This window comes from Lentinula edodes (genome assembly GCF_021015755.1).
Source record: "Lentinula edodes strain Le(Bin) 0899 ss11 chromosome Unknown C8R40scaffold_47, whole genome shotgun sequence".
NCBI classification, from domain to species: domain Eukaryota; kingdom Fungi; phylum Basidiomycota; class Agaricomycetes; order Agaricales; family Omphalotaceae; genus Lentinula; species Lentinula edodes.
Window position 1 is genome coordinate 187399 of NW_025764353.1, and position 24204 is coordinate 211602.

Sequence of the window (24204 nt, forward strand, 5' to 3'; positions counted from 1 at the left end):
CAAGATTACCCTCCTGAATGACACTTATCGAATGATTTGAATATTAGTCCTTCTTCAGTATAGGATGATGATGTATGCAGCGAAGTATTTGTATAAATATATGTACTTCGATCGTGTTTCTCTATGCTGATCTATGCTAATTTTAAGCACTAATGTCGGAGTTTAGTGGCAACCCGCGAAAGTGCACATACGATTTGCAGGCAACTGATTATCTCCTACACAGTGAATTCCAAGAAAGTATTGTCTGGTGTACTGCAACCTGTTTACAAGAAAAATGATAGGAAATGTGCATAACGTAGATTCAAGATCTCGAGCCTTTCAGAATATGATATAGTAAGTATCCTTTACGACTAGGCAAAACTTTTGAGCGACTTTCTAATGTCTAAATGGTTCCACACTGAGTTATCGTGACCCGACGAACCGGATGGCCACTGCTTGAGCCTTGCAATTCAATCAACTTGACGATATCCATACCCTCAACAACTTCCCCAAACACGACATGGCGCCCATCCAACTAAATAGATAACATTTCATTGATCTCTTATTTTATTCTGGAATCGTGGAGGCACTTACCCATCTCGTTGCGACTGTGGTAATGAAAAACTGTCGACGGTTCGAGAAGCGGAGTAAAATGAAATTTCCCAATGAGCTAGGCAGTGATACGAGTATCCGGGAAATATAAGGCAAACCTGTGATCCATTTGTATTAGGCCCAGAGTTAGCCATCGAAAGAAGACCAGACTCTGAGTGAGAGCATCGGAAGTTTTCGTCTGAAGGGTGAAAGTCCCTCATCAATAACGAGCACTACAAAGAAACAATGCGTACCAGCAAACCACCCGCGTCCATAAATCGAGTAGCCGCCGGTCCCATTATGCGCTGTGAAATCGCCGCCCTGTATCATGAACTGACAGAGACTGTGAGTCAAATGAAGAAAGCTGGCCTACGGGAATAAAAATACTTTGGGGATGATGCGATGAAAGGTGCTGCCCGCGTAACCGAATCCATGTTGACTAGTCGCCAACTCGCGGAAGTTCTTGGCTGTCCGGGGCACGATGTCGTCGTATAGTTCGAAGACTATACGTCCAGCAGGCTGGCCTTGGATTGAAATATCGAACTGTCAAGAAATCTATCAATCTTTCGAATATGCTTCAAGAGCGCACGGGGACTGCCTGGCCACTCACAAAAACGTTCGCCCTGTTGCATTATAGTTTGAAATATCACGGTAGTAGGATGATGAGTCGAGAAATGAATGCAGAGATTGAAAGAATGGTCGGCTTACATTCCTTGAACAGTCAGCTTTCACCCGAAGCAGGCAAATGGGTACTTTGTCAGCCATTAGAAGTTCCATAGGTCGCAGTGAAGTGGAAGTGGTGCGGGTAAAGCAAGTTCAGAGCACTTCACGTGGTTATCAGCAGTATGGGATCGTTGTGGCTTACCTTTTTACTTTTACCGTGACTACTACTAATTTACCAGTATATCAACTGCTCTGGAAAGAGAGAGAAGGTGAAGTGTCTTAAATTCAACGGGGAGTTTTTATACTCACGATATCTTATTAGCACCGCTTCGAGGATCAAAATTGACTGCGACGACTTATACAATGGCTCTACACACCCCCCCTTCGAGCGGTCAAGACTTACATTTATGCTTTTTTTCTGTCGCTAATCTACGAAATGTTCCGGCTAGTCTTCGCACCATATGCCTTTCATATTCACAAGAAATCCGACAGTATGCAAACTGTATACCTTTTTCTTCTTGTTCATTCACAAATGGGATGGGACTCATCTTTTCTAGATTCTAAAGTCAGACAGGAGCCTGACGATCGTTCTCATGCTAATTCTTCTAGAAGTTAGTCAGTGCCTTCGTCACGTCAACAGAGGACACTTACGACTCGGGAAATACCGTATGTAGCTATCAACTGAACCGATGAAGGCCAAGGTATTCTATTAGATTCTCTGGAATTTCTCTGGCAATTTCCTTTATAGAATCGTCGTGTGCATATGTAGGCAGATGTGCTCTGATGTGCTCTGATGTGGATATAGTTTGAGGCACAAGTTTCCCCTCTAACTATAATGGTAATCATTGAACTTGAAGCGTGATACTGCATACAAGGCGTTTCTCCGTCATTGCCCCATATACATCCCCAAATATCATTTGTCGAGCTGTGATCGCCTTTGGGGGCTCATGCGGGAGTGGACAGGAGTGGACGTGCAGAAATCCTGGTTTGATTTCATTTAGTCGGGTCTTCTTTTTGATTTGAAAATTTTCTCTGTAGCGAGTCTTGACGGAATTATCCTTCCCCTGTCGTACATACTACATGAACCTCACACCCGGGCGTACATTATCTACGGTGTATTCCCACTTTCACCTGGTTAGACTTTCGCTAACGGTTCTTATGTATTCATGAATAGATATTTACACGGACGGCTCTTGTTAAGTGTTGTCGTTCTTGGTTCTCCCAGTTTGCATTGAGCGTTAGTGGCACCTCGTCATACTTGATTGTCTGTGATATGTCGGATGGAATAATTATTCTGCTCCGAGTCGACTATGACGTCGACTACACACGCATATATCACCGAGTCGTCATGCATTCATGTTCCATCTCTTTCGAAGAAAATACAGCCGTAGAGAGATATTCATCACTCATTAGATAGAAAATTGGTGGTCATTTACCCATTGGCTCTGGTAGCGTGAACATCTACCTGGTATTTTGGTATTTTCGCTGACCTCCATCCAGTCCACACCAAGAAATGCTAGATATCAAGTCGCACCTCCGATACGGTAGGATGTCGACTTCGATACATATGAACATTCGTGAGCTTTCCCGTTTGACAATACTTCGCTCATGAGACGAGAAGACAAACTTCGTTATCCTCGAACCGGGAATATCCAGGTTCTTGTCGGGAATCGGAGCAGCATCTCTACCTTGAGGAACTGCACGTTCGACAACAACCATGAATAGTATGGACCGAGAGCTTGAGAGGATATTATTGGAATCTAGATTATACTATGTGACTTTTGAAACATTTCAGTCGAACAACATCCGGAATCGTTTTACGAATACGCTCGGTATGGAATATCCTCCATTGAAGATTGGGAGGATAGTTTAAGCTTCCTATCGTCAATGTATATACTTCGGAAGTTGAGTCCATAATGTTCATACCGTAGTCTGCTAGCCATGATTCGATAAAACATCTATGTTGGCATGAAAAACGTGTCTTGAATAGCGTCGCAGGATAAGTAGGTTAGATATCGTCGATATAGTTCAGTGACGGATTTGGATTCTAATTTGTTGGCCGACTATTCCCAAAGGGTGCCTAAGATCTTCCATAACTGTGACTTCCACTTCACCTTGGCAGGAAGGAAGGTTTTCCATCGTGTCACCTCCAGAAACATTGACTTGATTCATAACAGGCAATTCATCCCGTTGCGCGGGGCTACAATATGCACAGGTGCAGCGAAACCGCAAGGTGTAGAAAGTTCGAGATTGTAGAGGAGCAGTAATGGTGACTTTGTGGCTGAAACAGAGTGAGTTTAAGTGTTACAACTTCATTGACAAACTGCACGTACTTGAAAGAGACATCAGCGGCTTTTTGAATGTCACGAGCAACCAACGTAGCGCGTTTTCCATGACTGCACTCGGGATCAGCGACGATAGAGTGGCAAGCCTGGTAGTTGAGACGTGCATTCTTGCGAAGGAGGCTTTTCAGTCGCTTATACATCTCTGCCGCTGTCTGAAATTCGGTTCCAAAAACCATCGGATCGCGACCCATTATTTGTTTGCGTGCCTATATACAAAGGAGTACGAGCGCAAAGTCAGAATATGTGTGCGTCGCAGGCTAGGAGAAGCAAGATACCTCCTTAATATTGGAATACTTGACTCGCTTTTTTCTTCTTTCCATAGTTGAGTTCGCATCACCGATACTCTTCCACTTGAGCTCCGGCGCCTGGAGCCCAGCGACATTCTTTCCGGTCGGCGCGTCTCCTTTTTTCACAGCAAGTATTTGGGTCATTTTGACTCTCTCGTTCCTCTGTTTGTGGTACGCGGTTCTCTTCCGCCGACAGGCTGTACATGTTTTATAGAAGGGATCTGCATTGGCGCGGCACAGGTTGCATTTTGCTGGTAGTGACGCGACCATGGGTGTAGATGCGAGGCTGAGCGGCTCAGACATGATGTAGGGAGACGATGTTAAGGTGCTGGAGACGGTTTGAAATTGAGAAGCACGGGAGTTGCACGTGCGCGACTCGCCTCGCTGCCTCGGTGGTCCGTGCGTAGCCCCGAGGTAATTATGCTAGCTCAAAATGTTTGGTTTTTCTTTTGCTTAGCTTCGAACAAATGTCATCAATACTTGGCCTCTACAGGTACACATCGAGACTCCTCTGTACCGAGAAGATGCAAACATTCATTTGAATAGTGCTGCATTCGCAAGACGTCCAATGGCTACTCAAAGTGCTACCTCTGCTGTTATTTTTGGTGCCGGAGATGTTATAGCTCAGCAACTGGTTGATAGGAGAGGTCTTCGGAATCACGATGTGAGTAACATTTGTCTTAATCGTGTGGCTGGGGCTTACCAGAAGATGTACACAGCTTATCAGGACCGCACGATTTGTTTTCTACGGGGGTGCGCCAAATTCATCGCTTGTTCACAAGCATTGAATAAATCTGATTTAGTCGCCGATTCGATGTACTCGTGGCTGACATCTCTTTGATTCTACCATGCATATAGCGTGCTTGTTTGGACCTGTTTTAACGAAGTGGCACCAGTTCATTAACCACAGGCATTTCGACAGTCCTTTTCGTGCTGTTGTTTACAAAGTATGCTGGTCACTCATCCTCATCATATTCGGATCTGCTCATTTGATTCAAGGTAACCCTGGACCAGCTAGTTGCGGCACCTTGTGAGTTACATGATCTCTGTGTTTGACCGCAATCCTCATAGAGCTTCTGCAGTCATTACAGTGCCCATGTTCTTTGGTTCGATGAGTATTTTAGAAGGCCGTCCCGACGAAGCTATTCCAAGGATAAAAAATGTTCGTACTCTATTCGTGTTTATCATACTTCAAGACCCAGGACTAAGTCGTCTATCTTGTGACGGTAGTCCTACGTCCCAACATTGACGCGCGGTTGGTGAGTCTTTCGTGGGTCGTTGCCCAGGAAACGCTTGTTCGCTCAGTCCAAACTTAACATATAGGTGTCTTTTTATACCTGCGCAAATCGTCAATTTTGCTTTTGTTCCGGTATCGATGCGCATATTATTCTTCAGCACCGTTGCGTTATGTTGGAGTACGTCGACGTTGTCTATTAACACAAATGACACGATTAAAATTATTCACCCTATCCATTCATAACAGACACCTATCTTTCGTTCTTCAATGCGGAACAAAGGCGACTGCAGGAGCAATCCGAGAATTTACCATAACGTTGTCGCGAATGTGGTCAATGCCAGTATAAGTATAACCTGATTTATAAGTATAGAAAATCTCAAGTTGATATATAGACTATTATCCGTCTGACAGACGAGCGCAGAGTCACAAAACTAATGGTGGATTATTCGTGAACCATTTGACGTCCCTTTCTTGTCCGATTGACTGCATTTGACATCCGAGTTGCTTCCGAAATCTCTTCGCAGTACTTAACCATAATATTCCGTGGCCACGAAACTTATCGAATAACTCTGGTTTACTATGCATTCCTATCGCCTGGGCTCAGTGACCGCAATATACCTATTCAGTCTTCTGTCATGTAGCCACCAGATTACCATGCGTTGCCAAGTACTACACAAGCCAACCTTCGGATTTCGCTCCCAAACACGGAATGATATATGCACATAGGAACAAATGACAGCTCGCTAAATTTCATCCTATACAACTATAGTAGACTCTCGATACAAGGGGTAGGCCCCTGGTACGCCGCACGCGGTCAGGGAAGTTATTTTAGAGTTGCTATCCTTGCCATATAAGTTGGCGGTCTACTTAATTCGAATTGTGGTATTTGGGTAGCCCAATCATCCTTGCTGGTGAGATAAACCATCTAATCATCACTGTATGTATAGTGCAACACATTGGCCTCTACTCTTAACAGACTAAATTGGTATGATGCAGTGAGTGACGCCAAGACGAATCAAGCTGGAATGGCCGAGTCGTTAAGGCGATAGATTTGAATTGTCAATATCTATTACTCTCTGAGTGCGTAGGTTCAAATCCTGCTTCCAGCGATTCTTTTGTTTTTGGAACTTGTACCCTATTTTTACCTCTAGTCATTTTCATCTCGATCCTATTGACATGATGCGGGCCTCAGGTTTTATCTGCTCAGCCAGTATTTCCAAGTTTTTTTAAGCTAATCATGAGATCAGAAGAGGCCTGATATAAGCGCTTGGCAACAGTTGAATTTCAAGAACGATGTCCTGTAGAGTCCCAGCAGAGTCCCTTGTCATTATTTCTTCAAGTACGATATTCTCTTCGTCAACATTGCTTCAAGCTCGTTATCGTGATGAGATCTAAACTACTGGAGTTGAACATGCACGGGCGGTATAACCAAGAATTGTTTGTAAATCTTTTCTCCAACCTACCGAGAAAATGTCATTGTTCTGTAATCTGGGGCGTCGGCTCTAATTACACTGGGTCAAGTGAGTACAGATCATATAAGCCCCGGTACCTCTGTTTTTCATTATCTTGAATGGACCTAGATGATCATGTGGTAAGGGCCACCGCGATCCGCAACATGAGACGAAGAAATAACTTCGGAATAGACAACGCATCAAATCCATTTCTGTAACATGCTGTCCCAACGTCTGTTTTCAAAGCTCAAAAACGCCGTGCCTCTCGAAATAGCGATGATTCCCCGAGCCAGATGTGTTGCTCAATCAAACAATATACCTCGCCTCTCCAACAGCATCTACTCTGTCTTCGAGACTCGTATACAATCCGGAAAATATGCGGGTTTATTGTATCGCTGTTCTTGTCACCGGAGAAATTCGTCCAGTACTGTCGTTGTTTGTTTCTGATGATCTATGTCCATGTAGTATATAAGAAAGTACTGTCCATGAAAATGTTCCTCATCGGTCCTCAACAACTGTCTTGGCTTTCACAATGTTCCGCTCTGCAGCTCTTATCTCCTTCACTTTCCTCGCCGTTGCGTATGGCCAACAAGCCGGTAATTCAACCAATTTGACTTCATGCAACATTCACTAATGTTGTACACCAGGAACACTAACGACGGAAACTCATCCGCCTCTTACCTGGTATGTTGACACATGTCGATCTCAATGGCAAGCCAACTCAACTACTCAATGTAATACAGGCAGCAATGTACGGCCTCTGGTAGTTGCACCACTCAAAATTCCGCGGTCGTGCTTGATGCCAACTGGCGCTGGCTTCATGACGTCAACTCGGCGACTAACTGTTACACCGGAAATACCTGGGATGCAACACTCTGTCCTGATCCGACTACTTGCGCTGCGAATTGCGCTCTTGATGGTGGAGATTACTCTGGTATAGCTGCTCAGGATTATTGCGATCAACCTCTGACGAGCTTTGACAGGCACTTACGGTGTCACTACCAGCGGAAGTGCTCTCACTCTCAAGTTTGTCACTCAGTCTGCTCAAAAGAACGTCGGTTCTCGCCTCTACCTAATGGCCCCCGGAAGCACCACCGAGTACCAACAGTTCAAACTTGTCAACCAGGAGTTCACATTCGACGTTGACGTCTCTCAGCTTCCTTGCGGTCTCAACGGTGCAGTCTATTTCTCCCAAATGGACGCAGATGGTGGTGTGGTAAGTGTCCAAATCTCTACATTATCAATTCCACATTTCACTCAAAGTGGTAAAATGAATGCAATAGTCCCGTTTCCCGACCAACAAGGCTGGAGCCAATTTCGGAACTGGATACTGCGACTCTCAGTGCCCCCATGACATCAAATTCATTGATGGACTGGTGTGTTTCCTCTCTCTTGATTGGTTTTCAAAACTTCCTGACATTTTCGAACTTTAGGCTAACATTGACGACTGGACTCCCGCTAGTAACAGTCCCAACACAGGAACTGGATCAACGGGAAGCTGTTGTGCGGAGATGGATATCTGGGAAGCCAATTCCATCAGTGCAGCTGTCACCCCTCATCCTTGCACGGTCACTGAACAGACCTCTTGCACTGGTACCACCTGCTCTTCTCCCAACTCTACCGCCGGAGTTTGTGATCAGGCTGGATGCGACTTCAACTCTTACCGTCTTGGAGACACCACTTTCTACGGGCCAGGAATGACTGTCGACACCACGAAGCCCTTCACCGTTGTTACCCAATTCGTCTCCTCCAACAACGAGACCACCGGTACACTTTCTGCAATTCGTCGTCTGTATGTTCAAAATGGCGTCGTCATCCAAAACTCTGAAACAAACATTCCTGGAATCACTACCACCAACGAGATCACTGCTGACTTTTGTGAAGAGCAAAAGACCGCTTTTGGCGATACCGATACCTTTGACCAAAAGGGTGGACTTACCGGAATGGGAACCTCTTTGGCTGACGGCATGACCTTGGTCCTTAGTATCTGGGACGATTACGCTGTGAACATGCTGTGGTTAGACAGCACCTACCCCACCGATGGTACCTCTCCCGGAGACTTCCGTGGTTCTTGCGCAACGAGCTCTGGTGTCCCAGCAACTGTCGAGGTGAGTTTCGTCGTGTGTCCTTGATTTGAAGATCCTTTGACCGTGGATCTCTTAATGCAGGCCCAATCCCCCAATGCCCAAGTCATCTACTCCAACATTAAGGTCGGTCCCATTGGTTCCACGTTTAGTTCTACGGGTTCTACGGGAACTGGAACGGGAACTGGGAGCGGGTCCTCCAGTACTTCCTCTGCTACATCCACTAGCAGCGCTCCTGGCGCTACACAATCTGTATACGGTCAATGGTAAGCTTGAGATATCTTTCATATCCGTCGGGTGCTTGACATCGCCTTTCTAGTGGCGGTACCGGGTACAGTGGGCCAACAATATGCGCGTCTGGTTCTACTTGCACAGAGTCTAGCGTCTATTACAGCCAATGTTTGCCTTGAGTCATTTCATGTAATACCCGAAGCGGGCATTTTATGAGGTGTTAATAAAGGGTCGATCAATACAAGGATAAATATTTTCCGTGTAATACTACAAAATACCCAATTGAAATGCGTTTTGACTTCCATCTATGTCTTCGTCTCGAATAGACCCTAGACCTCATACTGATAGACCTTCAAGTCCTCCATCCAGATGGGGAAGTCGACCAGAACCCGCTCGGCTATTTTATATTTTCGCTGCTCAGGATGCGATTGCATATTCCACGAAGAATTTGGACCATGCCTGATGCATTTTGATATTTGATGCTTGATGTGCAAGCTGTATTAATGTACACAATACCCTCTCCTTTATCTAGTCCTACTCCGAGTGTCCTACTACCTCTCACAACTTTTCACGCCGCAAAGGTTTTGACAGCTTTACGCTGAACCGGATCTCCGCGGACTTTCTGCAAACCCCGCAGGGCCAGATAAAACGCCTCAGTGACTCCTCCGAACCTTGAGGATTTTTCTACACCGCAGATGGCATGAATTTGGGGCTGTATTGTAGGAGAATCAACATTATGAAACAAATATGGGCGAAAGGATTTATTACTTCGTATTTGCCTTATCCCGTTCATTGTAAATATCCCCTGCTTGTTCCCAAATCGACGTATCTCGGGTCATTTCTACGCCCTGGCTCCTAAACAGATGTTCCGTGTCATATAGGAACACGAGTCTTTGGTCCCGAATCAACGGATGGATGCTCTGAACAGATTCTTCTGATACCTCGAGGGGTCCAAGCGACGATATTCGGACGATACATAACCTGAGCCTTGTACAGCGCCCCAAAACGTCGCGAATAAATTCCAATGCATGCTTGATAGATTCCAAGGGTAGGGAATGGATTCTGAGGTTCAGCGAAAGATGGGTAAGAGAAGGAAGCATTGCGAAGTCGAACCAACCCCAATACTCCCAACTATCCATGATCATGAGATGTGTGGTGGATAGAAAGAAATAATGGCGAAATTGTGAAATCCGAGCGTGCGCAGTAGATAATGCGCCCAATTGGATTTGAACTTGACGTGGACGCAAGCGGTTTAGAGCCCCCAGTAACTTCTCGAAATTCCAAGAAGCGATCTGAAGTTCGACCTCATTCAAGGACTTGCTTTGAACTGTGTATATCGTTATGTCGACAATTCTAGGGCATGCCAAAAGGATGTTTGGGACACAGTCATCTTTTGGATCGAACGAAAGGCAGAGCGAGTGGACTGTTGCTGATAGGAGAGCCCGTTTAGAGGATCTTGCGGTCCTCAAGAAGGCTTTCCGGGACCTCTCTCTTAGAAGAACCACGTTCGCATATAGGATTGGATCAGTCCTGTGCCATGCCAGGAATAAAATGTGATGAAGAGAGTAAGGCTTGTCCCGTCAACGACCGGCTACTCACCAGTGCTGGACCAAATGGGAGACTTGGACAAGTCGTGTAGCGGCTTGAATATTATACCTGGCCGTGTGTTCAAAAATGGCGCGAATGATATGGAGAGGAAGGATTGGAGACATTGTCTAGTGGCTGAAGCTCGAGAATATAATGACATATTTATGTACCTTCCGCGGAAGTCAAATCCGTATTTGATACAGAGAGACATTCTCCGCGGAATGTTGGCTCAAGGGGCGACATCCGCAAAAAGCCGAGGTTTGTTCTGGTCTGCTATGCACAGGGCTAAAATTCGTACTCAGTAGTGCTCAGTGCTCCTTCAGCCTCAACGCCTTATAGCATCCTCATAAGGACGTGCGGAAGTGGGCCATCGCGCTTCGCGCGTGGCAGATACGAGTCCTCAATTCAAAATAGCAGCAAGAAGTCATTGAGAATAGCAACAACAAGTAACTTTAGTTAAAAGTGATATGCTCTACATCCCAAGGAAATATTCTAAGCAAAGGTATCATACCTGGAAGAGCTGCACAGTCCTTGCCCCAAACTCTACCATCAAAAAGATAACGGCTACAGACTACGGGTGGAAGAATATCAAGATCGATCATTGAAAGCCCATTTCCAGCAGGAACATTGAGATGATCCTGTAGAACAATATCAATAGGTACCTCCAAAAGGCCGTGGCCATACAAAAGTTCAACTGTGGTCAAGGATGAAGAACAATTAGACAACCAACGTCGTAGAATATAGTGCTCCATTGTGTGGAAAGGAGGCCAGACAATATACTGAGTCGTTTGGAGAATAAATTTTGATACATGCGGAATAGAGGCGAAAAAGGTACACCATGTGGAATGAGACCAGGGCCGGGAATCGAGCAAAGCTGTCAACAGGTCGATATCCAAATCACCATCATCAATTTGAAGTCGCAACATCAATGTCTTGACATTCCCAGGGAGAGAGGAGCGGACGAAACGAGTGATGGGAACGATGAAGAGGTTGTCGTATAGTGGATATGATAGTGCTACTGTTGTGACTGATGATGTATGTGCAAGTATACCAGCCATAGTTTCAAGTGTTGACCCCCCTTCTGTAGGAAACTGGAACTCGAGGTGAATAATATGGGTCGCAAAAGCACCTGAGATAACCTCCTTGGTCATCATGGCGTAGAGGCTCAAAGCCCGAGCAGGACTGAGCACTTTTATCCTTTGGTAGATAAGGGGTGGCAACAGCAAAGCAAAGCAGCGGCATACGGTCAGAAGCTGTACAAGGTTCTTGTGTTCATCTATGCGGTCACGGTGGTGTCTGTCGTATATGACAAGGGATTGTTCATCGACAGGTGGAATGGTGGTCGGGTCAAATACAAAAGTAAGAGACAGAGAAACGCGAGCAATGAGGATCTCCCGGACAATGTCTTCGGGAACTTCAACCAAAAATGATCAGGGTAAGACAAATGGTAACATGTATATCACACATACCACCTATAGTGTCATGAGTTAAAGAGCCTGTGATATCCATGATGGATCTGCACGAAATCAGGGTACATTCAGAGGTCCAAACTATATGAAGCATACCACCGGGATATCCGAAGTTCTTGCAATCAAGAATACACGGTGGGTAAAGAGACAAATGAACCGTTGGAGTGTTTGTGAGCAAAGAGTCTGAGAACGATATCGAGGCTGAATTGAAGAACTCGATGCTGTTTATTTATCAGCTGTATGCATGCTGTAAAATTCAAAAATGTTATTCGGTTGTTATTACAGGGATTTGCAAGGCACCATGAGTTGCTAGTAATTAGATAAAGAAGAGAAGAACCATTTCAGTGCCTTGCATTATCCCGTAAATCTCGGGAGTTGTTATTCCGAATTAGATTATATTTGACTCAGAAGTTAGGGCTAGGTTAGAAGCAAGGGGATCAAATTTAGAAGCAACATGTCCAAAACTCGTATTTTCGGCTAAGGGTCTGAAAGCACTTGAGAGCACTTCCCAGCAGTGAAAGTACCCAGAGCATGTTGCTTTCGGTGCTTCCAGCCCCGGGATCTACTGGGATCTGCCCTCATCCCCTAGCCGAATATGCAGGTTTGGCAGATGAATCATGCTGTAAAATCGATCCCCATACTCATCAACATTTGGCATATATTACAGCCGATGGTATGTAGCCTGGTCTACTTATGCTTAAATTGACAGTTTGTATATCATCGAACTCAAGAAGAGCAAAGCCATCATTGGCCATTCCATCATGAAAAAATATATTGCCACTGGAGTTGACCACCCTTGATACAAAATGACCATCATTTGCACTAAAGTAACATACACCCCGAAGCTTGTATTTCACTTGTTCATTGGCAATAGTGACAGTGATACAGACCGTCATATCACACTGGTCAATGCCATCTAGAGTAAAAGCAAGGATTGGTGGAGATTGTAACATCTTGAATGTCTTATACAAAGGAGAGTTGCATACCAAACAAGGTGTTCCCCATGAGTGCGCAGGCAAGGTATTCAACCAACACTCTGTAGACTGTGGTGGTGTTTGGAATGGTCCCATAAAATGTGCAGCAGGTGGTGCCCTGGGTATTCTACTTGAAATGTGACCCTGTTCGCAAATCAATTCTAATTGCATGCATGGCCTATGCAAGTACAGTAATTGAATCAAAGCATCCATTGTTGCACAATATTGACCCCATCGTAGACCATCTAGATGTTGGACAGATCTTCGGAAGCCATCCCTAATTTCTTCAAATGACAAAGCACCAGAAACATTTAGTTGAAATTGAGCAAATAGTGTAGGAAGATATGTGTATTGTTCAACATCAAAAGAGTTTTCAAGCCAAATATGTCTGATGATTGTAAAGATGGAATCAAATGCACAACTGTTATTTGACCATACTAATTGCAAAGGTCGCTGAATACTGTCTCTCAAATTACAGGTATTGTTGTCCTTTTGCACTGTGTTGTTGTCAGGATTAGAACCATATTTAAGTGATGCTTTATTGTTACACTGACTAATGGCTTTTTTGACAGGCTTGTACTTATTAGGAGAGGATAAAGGGGTAACCTTTGTTTTTGGCCTCTTGGGACCAGGCAATAATGTAGGCAAATCTTCAGAAGATCGTTTTCTTTTGCAGGTATTTGTATGATTGAGAATGGCATTATGATTTACTGGGCTGATATTTAGTTCAGCCACTGCTTTCGACTTAGCAGGTATATTTGTGCTTTGTTGATCTTGGTTCTGCATCAAATTCTTCCAGTTCTTTTTGTCTATAACAGTCCAACCAATATAAGAGAGAGATTCAGGAACATATGGATCCTTGTCTGACCAACGAATTGCGGAATGTAAATTTCCAGGCATATATGTTTTACTTTTGAGAGCAAGAAAACTTTCAATGAGAACTGTTCTGGTGGTGCCATGCACAGTCTCACCTAACTTTCCTTCAAAACGGAGTCTGCTTATTTCATCAAGGAGCTCAAGCTCTCTAAATTCTTTTCTTAATGAACCGGAAGCACCACCTGTAATGTGTTTAGAATCAAAACCTTGCAATATGATGGTATTTTTTGCGGAGCGGCTTCTAGACAATGCAGTATAATATGCATGATGATCATTAAATGTATTCAAATCTGTTGCATTAGGCTCTAAGCTTTGACCTTGTGAAGCATGAGCAGTTAAAGCAAACCCAGGCAGAACATCCACTTGAAATCTTGATGTGTAGATTTTACTATCATCTGGTAAGTAAAGATAACCAGAACTTTTACGGCGCGTAAGGGGCACAACATTCAAAGGCAACCCTTCGATTTGTACTGGGTTGGGTGGATCTGTAAGCAAAACAAAGAGCACATCAAGGACTGGCTGTCCAAACTTTCCTGTTGAAGCATGCCAAGTATACACAATGCCCCGTTGCCCTTTAGTAACATTGAGTTCTGTTGCAACATTGTGTCGAACTATGACTGGCATCCCTCTGCAAATTGAAAGGACAGCTGGTGCATGATATTCATGTGCAGAGGGTGGGAGATCCCATAGGATATCTTGAAGATCTCGGGATATTGAATTTATCTTGGAGCTCTTAGAACGTTTGAAGGAGGTTTTTTCAAGCTTATTACTATCAGATTTTGATGTTATACAGTCATCACTGTAGAAATCTGTAAGCTGTTGTTTTGTGTCACTTGCAAATCGTATACAGCCTAAGCGGTTAATTTCATCTTTTTGTTTGTTTTCACCAACAATAATGGGAGCATCGCGCCAGGGTCTTGCACCTATGTAGTGTCTCCCTGTTTTTGGAGATGATACCAAAGTATTCAGAAACCGTATATCATCAGTGGTACATGCTTTGTATCTCATATTTTCTAGTGCCTTTCTGAATTTTTTGTCTTCATTAGATTCACCTTGATTTCGCATGTTTTTTCGTAATATTACCACATGTGTAACTTGATGCCATAGAGCTTTACCTATTGCTGCATAATTGCCTCTTAGAGTTGTTGCAATTTTTCCAGCTGTATGTGTATATAATGAAACAGTCTCTCCCCCAATGGGTGGCAATTGAGCAAAGTCACCAGCAAAAATCATACTAATTGAGCCAAATGCATCTTGGGCCTTGTTTTTAACCTTAGCTAAACGCTCAGAGATTCTGTACATGTCCACACAATCCAACATAGATACTTCATCAAGTACAATGTACTCAATGCCCTCTAACCTTGAACAAACCTCTGTCATTGTGGAAAGAGGTGCTTCTTCTGTTTTTCCATTGAAACCAAGTAAGAAATGATAAGTTGAGCCACCAAGTAAATTAGCTGCATTGCCAGTTGGTGCAGTAGTTACAATTGCATATCTCCTCTTTTGCAAAGCAAAAAATTGCAGTAAGGCTTTGATGACTTGTGATTTGCCTGTTCCTCCCATTCCTCCTATATAGAGGTGAAGGGCTTGACTGCATCCTGAAGAATGCTGTGCCACAATACGGAATGCTCTTTCTTGCTCTTTATTCAATGAAAAATCTATTATGATTTTCAGTACAATTTTTTTAATACTTCCATATTCAAACCCCCGCTTTTCAAAATAAGATTTGTCACAAATCTCAACTAAGTTAGGTTTAAAGGATTGCTTACCACTTTTGTTGTCTTTTTCATCTTCTTTGCTCGGATCTTGTGCTGAAGGGGCCCCATACTCTTCTCGTCGTCGTAAAAGTAGCTCTTGTCTCATTGTTTTAATTGCAATGTTCCATTCTTCTGGCTTTCTCCTTACAATGGATAAAGGAACTGGGACTATATAACCCACACTTTCTGAGTTTGATTCTAGTGAAATGGTTTTTGTCCAACCACAAGACACTAATATATCTCTAATTATTCTCATTGATCTTTGCTTTGACAAAAAGTGTTTGCCTGCTGTCATACCTTGATCTGCATTATAGAAGACCAGATTGCTATCTTCATCATGCTCTTCAGAAAAGTGATTGTCATCAACTGAATTGTATTGTGGGCTGAAACCCCCAGCCCCATTCATCGATATATCAAATGGCAAAGGAGTTGGTAGCAAAGACTGATTCCCAGCTTGTAATTGCGAACGATAATCATCCCTTGCATCAAGACATTCATATCGCAGATTCAAGTTTTTGATGTACAATGAGACTTGCTCATCAAATACATGGATTAGAAAGGCTTCATGCCATGTTTGATTTTCAGATTTGAGATCTTTGCCTGTACGCCAAGGCTTGAACAATGTAAGTACTGCAGAACAGTAGTATTCACGATCACCTTTGTCAGGCCTTGGGAAAGCACCTCCAATTAAATTGGGAACATTACTCTCCCAGTTTCTTTGTGTTCTCACAAGATGTGAAGCTGCAAGGGGATGACCTTTCAGAAATTCCAGTTGGTTTTTGTGTAAATTCTCATCCTCCTTAGTAGGTATTTCAGAATCTGCACAATCTAGTTCATGTCCTTTTGAAAGTCTTTCTTTTGAGTTCTTCCTATCACGTTTGAATCTTCGAATCCAATCATAGAGGTAGATATGTTCATGCTGTGTAGGGCGATGTGTATAATCAAATGTAGATGACAAGCCAACAATGGTGTCTTTCTTTTTAATCAGGACCACCTTGTTGTCATTAACAGATTCATGAGAGTGCCATGCACTTCTGGCTTCAGTTACAAATGTGGACCAGTACAGGGGAATAAAAGTATGGCTACCATAGTGATCAGGATTACATAGAAGGTACAGACATATCATAGGACTACCTAACTCGAGCTTGGTGGCTAATAGATTAACCATTTTAGTCATTAGTGCACGGCTCTTATTCTTCTGAGACTGTGGACCCTGAATTATTTGTGTATTATTTTCAAATATAGTTTTTATACTATCAAAGACAACATGAGTTTTGAGTGATGTTTTGGTTATATAGTCAGCTACATAATATACTACAGCCTTTATAGCAGTTCCTGATGTTAGAGAAGTAACATCTGTATTGCAGCGCACAAGATAAGTGAGGGGGGGACACACATCATTCAACCACTGTTCTAGTTTCTTCAACTGAATGTGTCCAGTATCAGGATCAACAGAGGACAAAGGATACACAGGTCTTGGAAATCGTGCCTTACATTTTTTATACTTGTTATTCATACATGATATTGCAAATTTATCCAAATTTTTGATAGAGCCGTCTGGAAAAAAAGCACGAGTACAATCATGTAGATTCGATTTCATAAGTAAATCATCAATGGTAGCCAAGTAAGTATGATGCCACTTTTTATATGAATCACATACCATACACGCAGTTAAATTGCAATTGCATAATGGGGGTGGGGGTATAGGAAGGGTAAGTTCAGGACTTATATAAGAGTCAAGTTTTTCAGCCTTTCTGATATCATCCTGAACAGCTGCTTTTGTTCCAGTAAGGAACTCCCCAACACGGACACTATCAATATATAATAGGAGCCGTTTCTGAAAATCTGATTGTGGGTCAATCAACCTCTGTTTTATCTCTAGGGGTGATAGTTTTTTATTTGTAAACAATATGCCATGTAGATGCAAAGTAAGACGTCCTTGTTGTTCCACAGTGCAGTAATATGCTGATGTTGGCCCAAAGAGACCAGGCTGTGAGGTTGTCCCAACAATTATCTGCAAAAATAAAGTCACAATGAAATGAAAAAACCTTGCACCAGCAGCAGGATTTTTACTCAAGAGCAAACGACGCTCGGCTGAATTTCGAAAGGGAACATTGAATCTTTCCTGAGTATCAGCAAAGTAAATGCATATAGGGTGCTTGTGATCACAAGGAGCAATTGTGAAATACCATGTTGGTCCCCCAATGAATGTGATAAGTGACCATATCTCATGTTGCATATTTTTTTTGCTTGTGATAGAGCCCTTTGTTTTTTTGGAACCAAGTTCTAGGTCACGTAGCAGTAAAAAACATTCTTTTTCAGCATCAGTTGATGGTTTAACAAATTCACCATTTGCCATTCTAGTGGTCAAGTCTTGAAGTGTATCTTTGTTAACTGACATTAAGCGAGTGGAGATACTGTCAAATTTTTTTGTGTTGGCCAGGAGGTAGCTTTGTGTAGTTGCAGACTTAATCTGTTCATGATTGAATGCTACAAATGGAAATGCTAAATCCATCTGGAAACGTTTATCATGGTACATCATTAGAAGTCGCTTATGGTTAGTTTCAGACAGGTTTATCAGACTTAATGTAGTTGAGCCTATACCTCCTAAACCATAAGGAAATAGCCAAGGAAACATTTTTGGATATAAATGAGGATTATTCCAGATACTTTCAGGTTGAGCAGCATGAGTAGTGCGCATAAACTTTCCTTCTTCATCTAAATGTTTAATTGCTAAGGCTCTAAGCTGAGCAGCAGTTTTATGGTTAATATCTTCACCTACAATGCCATGTACAGTAAATAAACAATCTCCATTATCATCTAAACCATCGTCTTCAAGATCATCATGAATACTGACACCTGCAGCATTTCTATTGCTTCCTTTCTTGAAATATTCAACAGAAACAATGGGATTTAACTCTGAATAAGTAGCAAGATTCTCTTCTGAGAATGTAACATCCTCATACTCAGAACTGTTGAGTATAAGAAATTGGAGAGCATTTGCTACCACATTACGTCGTACAAACAATAATGACCTCTTATAATCATCATCAGTAGGTTTACAGCTACCTGAAAACATGACTGCAAGCACCTCATCTATTTCATCTCTAGGAGGTGGTAGTACATCATATATTTTTGGAATTGGATTCTCAAAAGCAATCACATTTGAGACCAACTTGCAATGCCCATTGCCATTGGAACTGCCCACCTGAACACGTACAAAACATTTGGAATGCCGTACTCTTGCAATTAACATTTTTTCATAGAATGTGAGACACAGTAACTCAGGTGGAACCGTACCTAACCATAAACCACGACATAGTGCAAATCTAGGGACCAAACCTTTGCGGATAGATGCACGGCATTCATGGCAAACTCTGTTACTGCAGTTAGTGTCAATAACGGGACCACGCATCTCTTTGATTGGATCCAATTTTGACAACCTTCGAAGTCTGGTTACCCCTGAGGCCTCAAGTATATGCAACATTGACTTGATGTGCTTAAGTGGTGACAAAGAAGTACTTTTGACGAGTTGACCACATACTGCACAACCTGACTCCTCAAACATTGTGGGATCGGATGCATTGCAAAACTGTTGAATTACATTGTGAATCTGGGATTGCGCAATAGGTGCGGGAGGAAAATCATCTTCAGCATGGCATACAATATATTTATCTATTGGGTCAGTCTCTGGGCTTAAAGGTAACTCAGACAATGGCAATAAGTCATTTGTCAATAGAGCTGCATTCTTGCTTTTAAATGTAAACTCAAAATGTTCACCATATGGGGGCAAGCTTGTTTCATTGACATTAGATGGAGACATGATCACAGTTTTTGATGACAATGACCATGACAGTGAGGAGTCACAAGTATGATCAGGCAAAGGATGACATATAGTATTTGCAGAAGTTTCAGGACAAATGGCCACAGATTGTGAACTGGTGGTGAAATGAGAATCAATATCTGCAGGAAGCGGAACAATTGGGTCATTGAGAGAAGAGGCAGCACTTTCAGCAGTACAAGTAGATGAGGATACAGTTGCAATATTATAAGAGCCTGTGGCCAATGAAGGTGAAGATGAGAAGGTCGAACAAAGCAATTGATATGGTTTAGGTACTTTTTTTGCAAGACGGCCCCCTCCATAGAATGGTTTGAAGGTATACACACTAGCATGTGGCACTCTATGTAAAGCACAAACAATGAACACACACATATGGTTCCTGCTGCAAAACCCCCAATGTACAACAACAACGAAAAAGATACCATTATCAGACCAATTGTGATACATGAATATAGCAGAATGGTTGCTATACAACAAGGAAGTAACATTCAACAGAATGCACCAGACAATGAGCAACAATATGCAAATTAACATAGGCATGAAAGCTCTCAACAAAACACATCCATCTGAAGCAAGTTCAAGTACCATTGAAGCAAGTGTACATGGAAAGTGCATGCCAGATGATGTAGAAGACACAACGCAACAACAGCGAGTATTAACAATGGATTCAAGGTAGTGTATGATCCACAGGATACACCCAAATTGTTCTGATATGTTGATGAACTAAAGTGATAGTCAATACAGAGAACATTCGTAAATCATGTTGGCATACCAAGTGAGTATTTCGGGCAAGAGAAATTACGAATTGCATAACAGTCACAAAGCTGGGAACCTTGCAGTAGACAGTTGAAAGACAACGTTAGGGCTGAGGGGGTGGGAATACACAACACTGAACATAGCCCAAAAATCTGATTAGGTTTCGGAGTGTGCAAATCATTCCCAATGAGGAAGCGATCCAGGTTTCCATCGGTGGCTACAGCGACACCTGTTTCGAAGCATGTGAATCACTTTTAGAAAGGTGTCAATTAAGAAATCAATTAGAAAAGGTGCAACACCAAAATTGAAGCGAAATTTCAGCCTAGAACATTGTATGGACAAGATGATTATTGATCAAGATGATATAAGCTATTTACAAATTTGTGTTATCGGGAATGAAGTACATTAGATGAATCTACAGCAAATATTGCGACTCATCTGCAGACCAAACATAAGGTGTTACATACCATGTACCACTAGGTGAATTAGCACCCCTTGGTGCATTCAGATGTGAACCACGTAAAACGATCAGTTTAGCATCACATGCGATAGGGACAGATTGAGGAACAGCACCACCCCTCGGACCATGAGGTGGGGGACGAACACAGGACCTACAACGGACCATAAAGAAGTTCTGACCCGCATTGTGGATAATTTCGCGTTTTCGAAGAACCCCACATTGACGACAGATCGCCTCGGTTATGCGGATCCCAAATGGAGCTTCGATAGCATGACACCATAATGCCTTCAACACCACAAGAGTTTGCATTTCATTGTTCGATTTTGGGTATGTGGGAGTGTAAGTCCAAACAAGGATATGGGAATGCGAACCGAGAATAGTGCTGTCTGCACAAACACCAGTGAGGACCCGCTCCACACTTTCACGTTGAAGAAGCACGCGATGAACAAAAAGATTGCACCATCCAGAAGCATTATTTGGTTGGAAGTCTTGGGCAGGAAAGGCGACCATTCTATCAAAGATGCGCCTAGAATTATTCAGCACTTACGATGAGAACAGAAGAGCCAAAAAGCAAGATATACTTACGATTTTGCTAAAGCCCCGATTGAGTTGAAAGAATCTTCGAACATATATGCACCACCACAAGCTAATACGAACAAAGTGGTGTCCATGGAGGACAGGGTAGCACGGAAATCATCGGGGAACACTGCATCGAGAACCTAAGGACATCTTGAATACAATGAGGTAAAGCAGAGGAAGTAGACTAATTACCTCGGAGGTAACACCGGAAGCACCGCTCTGCATTCCACCAGGCGAAAAATGCAATGCACCATCAGGGGTTGAGTGAGTCGTGAAGAAGATCACAATGCGCTCGATATTGTTGCTAAAAAGGCGTTAATGGTGAAATGTTGGAAGAAGGGATAACTCACGACTTGATTTTCAAAAGCAGTCTTTGAATAGATCGATCAAACTTGTCTCGTTGATTCAAGAGATCAAATTCAATGCATTCAGTTAATAGTACAATATCTGTCTCCTTGTAAAACTCTTGAAGGTGAAGAACAGACGTGGAATACAGAAGACTGCTCATTCCCTTGAGAGCCAATGATAGAACAGCCATGGGTCGGAGGTCAAGCGGATTGAAAAACGAACGCCGAGCATTGTTGACGTTAACAAGAACATTTGGGATCGGTGATAGGTCATCACGGGCAACAATACCCTATCGACAACAAAAATGAGTAAGAGAAAATACAAGTATAAGAAGACATACAGGATATGGCACATCCCATTCTTTATCGGATTCATGGATAGCGAGCCAGCAGGGAGGACATATCAAAGCATTCTTTCGATCATCTAGTACATTTTCGATAGCGGCAGGCGTGAATTCAAGACATTTTTTGCTCGCGGGAGGACCGTAGCAGATTAAACGGCCACATGAAGATATTTTTTGGTATAAAAGTGGAGCCTCACAACGGAGAAGCTGACCACCATCCTGACATCCAGCACAGTACTACCACAAATGACAAATCAGAATAGGGAATGTAATAGGCCAGAAAACTTACCACATCGTGTGTCATTCTAGAGACATATTTAGGGTTGGTGTAATTGGCATGGCTAGAGATCGTCGGCGCGTTACGACATAATTCAACAGAGACACTGTTACTTGATACAGCAGATGGACCACCACCGTTACCCGAAAGACGCCCATTGGTTGAATCGCCGCCAACACGTCTAGATACAACCCCACGACTCATTGCCGTACTGTTCCATGAACCCGCACGACCCGATGTGCCACCGCGACCGGCTACATTTCCTCGTCTCCATATACCACCACGCCCTGATACGTCGCCATGATTCGCGACGCCACCGCGACTTGATATACGACCACGGTTCATTCCTCCGCCTCGACTAAAACCAGCAGGGAAACCGCGAGTTGAAGGGACGAAGCTTCCAGGGCTCGGCATTGGAAAGCCAGCAGGAGATTCAACATGGTCCGTTACGCCAGGATTCATGAACGGTCGGCTACGGTTTACTGCCAGTGCACCACCACGAATTGGGAACGGAGTACTATCATGACCATACCCGGGAAATGGATCATCGCTATGCCAACTATGAGGGTTCGGGGCAGGGTACTCTCTGTGAGGATGTGTAGACCAAGCGCCGTGATAGAAATCAGACGAAGCATCGTAGTTCGGAGGAGCAGGCATTTCGTATCGATTGAAGGAGGGGTCGTGATATTGCGTAATGTTGTCAACAGAGTGTGAGTTTTGAATAACGTTGTTAACAGAGGGATGATCGGGACGTGCAAATGGATCGTCGGTGTCAAAGCGAGGATCGAAGGGAATGGTACCATTCCGAAGCAAGATACGTTCAGTACCACCAGGTTGGCGGATTGCTGCAGGAGGTATCATGTTGGCTTGCTCATCTTCATTGAAGTAAGCAGTGTAAGATTTACGCTGGTCATGTCTAGCGGATTTTCGGAGAGGAGGGAAAGGAGCACCATCGGGTTCAGAGATGAGGTCGTCGGTAACGGAAGACGGAGTGGAGCGACAGAGTGACATTAGTGGTGCGGGACCACCGGTGCTCTTTTTCGCCGTCTGCTTCGTCCGGTACTTCTTAGGTTTCTTCGGCAATGGCTGATCCTCGTTCGCTGCGTCATCCTCGCTCTCTGGCGCGTCCGGTACGTCTGGGTCCTCATGTGCAGCCTTTGCGCTCTTCTTTCTCTTGGGGGGCATTGTCAAGCGTCAGATCTAAAAAAACAAATGGTTAAACCAGACGTAATTCACGAAAGTACGTTGCGGGATGAGAGAAATGAGAACGTACAGGTTGACGTTGTTGGAACGACGGTACGCCGAAGCAGTCGGATGGTAGGAAACGCTAAAAAAAACGATGGTTAGTTCGGGTGCGATTCCCTCCACGCGCTTGCGGTGTTACAGAGGTGAAAACATACCGGTTGAGGTTGCTGGTACGCTGAAGCGGACGGATGGTAGGAAAAGCCTGAAAAGGTGGCAGGTAAGCCAAGGTGCGATTCGCGCCACCCTCTGCGGTGTGACAGAAGTGGAAACGTACCAGTTGACGTTGCAGGATCAACGGTACAGTGAAGGCTGAAGGATAGAGAGAAAAGCCTAAAAAAAAATTGGGATGGTTAGATAAGGAGCGGTTCGCGCTACACGCTGTGGTGTGACCCAAATCCCAACGTACCGGTTGAAGTTGCAGGACAGTCGGTATGGTGAAGCAGAAGGACAGTGGCAAAGCTTAAAAAAGAAAGGTGTATCAGAGAGCGCCTTCTGAGATATGAGGATGCGACGTGCATGCTTACCGATGACACAGTAAACACAGAAACGGTGGGACGCAGCAGACAAGGGGAAGATCTTGAAACGAAAATTATCGAAAAAGAGAGCGGTTAGCGAGCGAAACAAGCGATGAGAGCAAACAGACCTACGAGACAGAGTAAGGCTGAAACGTCGATGGAGGGGAGATATGAGGTGAAAGCTGAGAGCAACGTCGAGGTAACGAGACGGAGCGAAGGTATAAAGTTGAAAAAGACGGCGCTTGTAGCAACCAGCGGCCGGCAGGTCAAGTGATTCAGATAAGCGCGGGCAATAAACAAGTACAGCGT

At 43.6% G+C, this 24204-nt stretch overlaps 11 protein-coding genes and 1 non-coding gene across 12 annotated transcripts; 4 read left to right on the plus strand and 8 right to left on the minus strand.

Moving 5' to 3' along the window:
* Window positions 1–382: 382 nt before the first annotated feature.
* C8R40DRAFT_1163247 (cyclophilin) lies at window positions 383–1335 on the minus strand (the record flags this gene model as incomplete). Its single annotated transcript, XM_046230347.1, has 6 exons — window positions 383–514; window positions 574–603; window positions 690–786; window positions 836–903; window positions 958–1113; window positions 1279–1335. The coding sequence occupies 6 exons, from the start codon at window positions 1333–1335 to the stop codon at window positions 383–385; spliced, it is 540 nt and encodes a 179-aa protein (XP_046081292.1).
* Window positions 1336–3261: 1926 nt separating this feature from the next.
* Window positions 3262–4168, minus strand: C8R40DRAFT_1073461 (uncharacterized protein; the record flags this gene model as incomplete). Its single annotated transcript, XM_046226572.1, has 3 exons — window positions 3262–3514; window positions 3567–3784; window positions 3854–4168. The coding sequence occupies 3 exons, from the start codon at window positions 4166–4168 to the stop codon at window positions 3262–3264; spliced, it is 786 nt and encodes a 261-aa protein (XP_046081293.1).
* A 100-nt stretch (window positions 4169–4268) lies between these two features.
* Window positions 4269–5719, plus strand: C8R40DRAFT_659704 (uncharacterized protein). The gene is made up of 11 exons (XM_046235802.1): window positions 4269–4358; window positions 4412–4529; window positions 4585–4618; window positions 4724–4730; window positions 4788–4812; window positions 4865–4895; window positions 4948–5027; window positions 5096–5124; window positions 5189–5280; window positions 5349–5442; window positions 5495–5719. The coding sequence occupies exons 1-10, from the start codon at window positions 4333–4335 to the stop codon at window positions 5414–5416; spliced, it is 510 nt and encodes a 169-aa protein (XP_046081294.1). The 5' UTR covers window positions 4269–4332; the 3' UTR covers window positions 5417–5442; window positions 5495–5719.
* Window positions 5720–6121: 402 nt separating this feature from the next.
* On the plus strand, window positions 6122–6211 carry C8R40DRAFT_t242. Its single transcript has one exon. It is a non-coding gene; the product is annotated as a tRNA-Ser (tRNA).
* Window positions 6212–7001: 790 nt separating this feature from the next.
* On the plus strand, window positions 7002–9172 carry C8R40DRAFT_1127624 (cellulase CEL7A). The gene is made up of 8 exons (XM_046229063.1): window positions 7002–7149; window positions 7201–7237; window positions 7297–7487; window positions 7537–7769; window positions 7837–7929; window positions 7987–8661; window positions 8722–8903; window positions 8957–9172. Exons 1-8 carry the CDS (start codon window positions 7086–7088, stop codon window positions 9045–9047), a joined length of 1566 nt encoding a protein of 521 aa, XP_046081295.1. The 5' UTR covers window positions 7002–7085; the 3' UTR covers window positions 9048–9172.
* Window positions 9117–10711, minus strand: C8R40DRAFT_1127626 (uncharacterized protein). Its single transcript, XM_046229064.1, has 3 exons — window positions 10468–10711; window positions 9637–10398; window positions 9117–9580 (listed from the first exon to the last, which is right to left on the minus strand). The coding sequence occupies exons 1-3, from the start codon at window positions 10578–10580 to the stop codon at window positions 9553–9555; spliced, it is 903 nt and encodes a 300-aa protein (XP_046081296.1). The 5' UTR covers window positions 10581–10711; the 3' UTR covers window positions 9117–9552.
* Window positions 10712–10931: 220 nt separating this feature from the next.
* On the plus strand, window positions 10932–11885 carry C8R40DRAFT_1268207 (uncharacterized protein; the record flags this gene model as incomplete). Its single annotated transcript, XM_046233989.1, has 4 exons — window positions 10932–11339; window positions 11402–11490; window positions 11543–11558; window positions 11662–11885. Exons 1-4 carry the CDS (start codon window positions 11294–11296, stop codon window positions 11883–11885), a joined length of 375 nt encoding a protein of 124 aa, XP_046081297.1. The 5' UTR covers window positions 10932–11293.
* A 1391-nt stretch (window positions 11886–13276) lies between these two features.
* On the minus strand, window positions 13277–13954 carry C8R40DRAFT_998836 (uncharacterized protein; the record flags this gene model as incomplete). The annotated part of the gene is made up of 2 exons (XM_046236804.1): window positions 13277–13447; window positions 13634–13954. Coding segments are annotated over 2 exons (492 nt in total), but the record flags the coding sequence as incomplete, so codon positions are not given.
* C8R40DRAFT_1057559 (uncharacterized protein) lies at window positions 13931–15076 on the minus strand (the record flags this gene model as incomplete). Its single annotated transcript, XM_046225158.1, has 1 exon — window positions 13931–15076. A coding segment is annotated over one exon (1146 nt), but the record flags the coding sequence as incomplete, so codon positions are not given.
* A 909-nt stretch (window positions 15077–15985) lies between these two features.
* Window positions 15986–16708, minus strand: C8R40DRAFT_990175 (uncharacterized protein; the record flags this gene model as incomplete). Its single annotated transcript, XM_046236721.1, has 2 exons — window positions 15986–16503; window positions 16564–16708. Coding segments are annotated over 2 exons (663 nt in total), but the record flags the coding sequence as incomplete, so codon positions are not given.
* Window positions 16709–18163: 1455 nt separating this feature from the next.
* On the minus strand, window positions 18164–18787 carry C8R40DRAFT_1057573 (uncharacterized protein; the record flags this gene model as incomplete). Its single annotated transcript, XM_046225159.1, has 1 exon — window positions 18164–18787. A coding segment is annotated over one exon (624 nt), but the record flags the coding sequence as incomplete, so codon positions are not given.
* A 1714-nt stretch (window positions 18788–20501) lies between these two features.
* C8R40DRAFT_1073465 (uncharacterized protein) lies at window positions 20502–23898 on the minus strand (the record flags this gene model as incomplete). The annotated part of the gene is made up of 11 exons (XM_046226573.1): window positions 20502–20543; window positions 20751–21099; window positions 21174–21307; window positions 21360–21471; window positions 21518–21804; window positions 21856–22095; window positions 22148–23306; window positions 23409–23462; window positions 23536–23582; window positions 23655–23710; window positions 23787–23898. 11 exons carry the CDS (start codon window positions 23896–23898, stop codon window positions 20502–20504), a joined length of 2592 nt encoding a protein of 863 aa, XP_046081302.1.
* Between the last annotated feature and the right edge of the window lie 306 nt (window positions 23899–24204).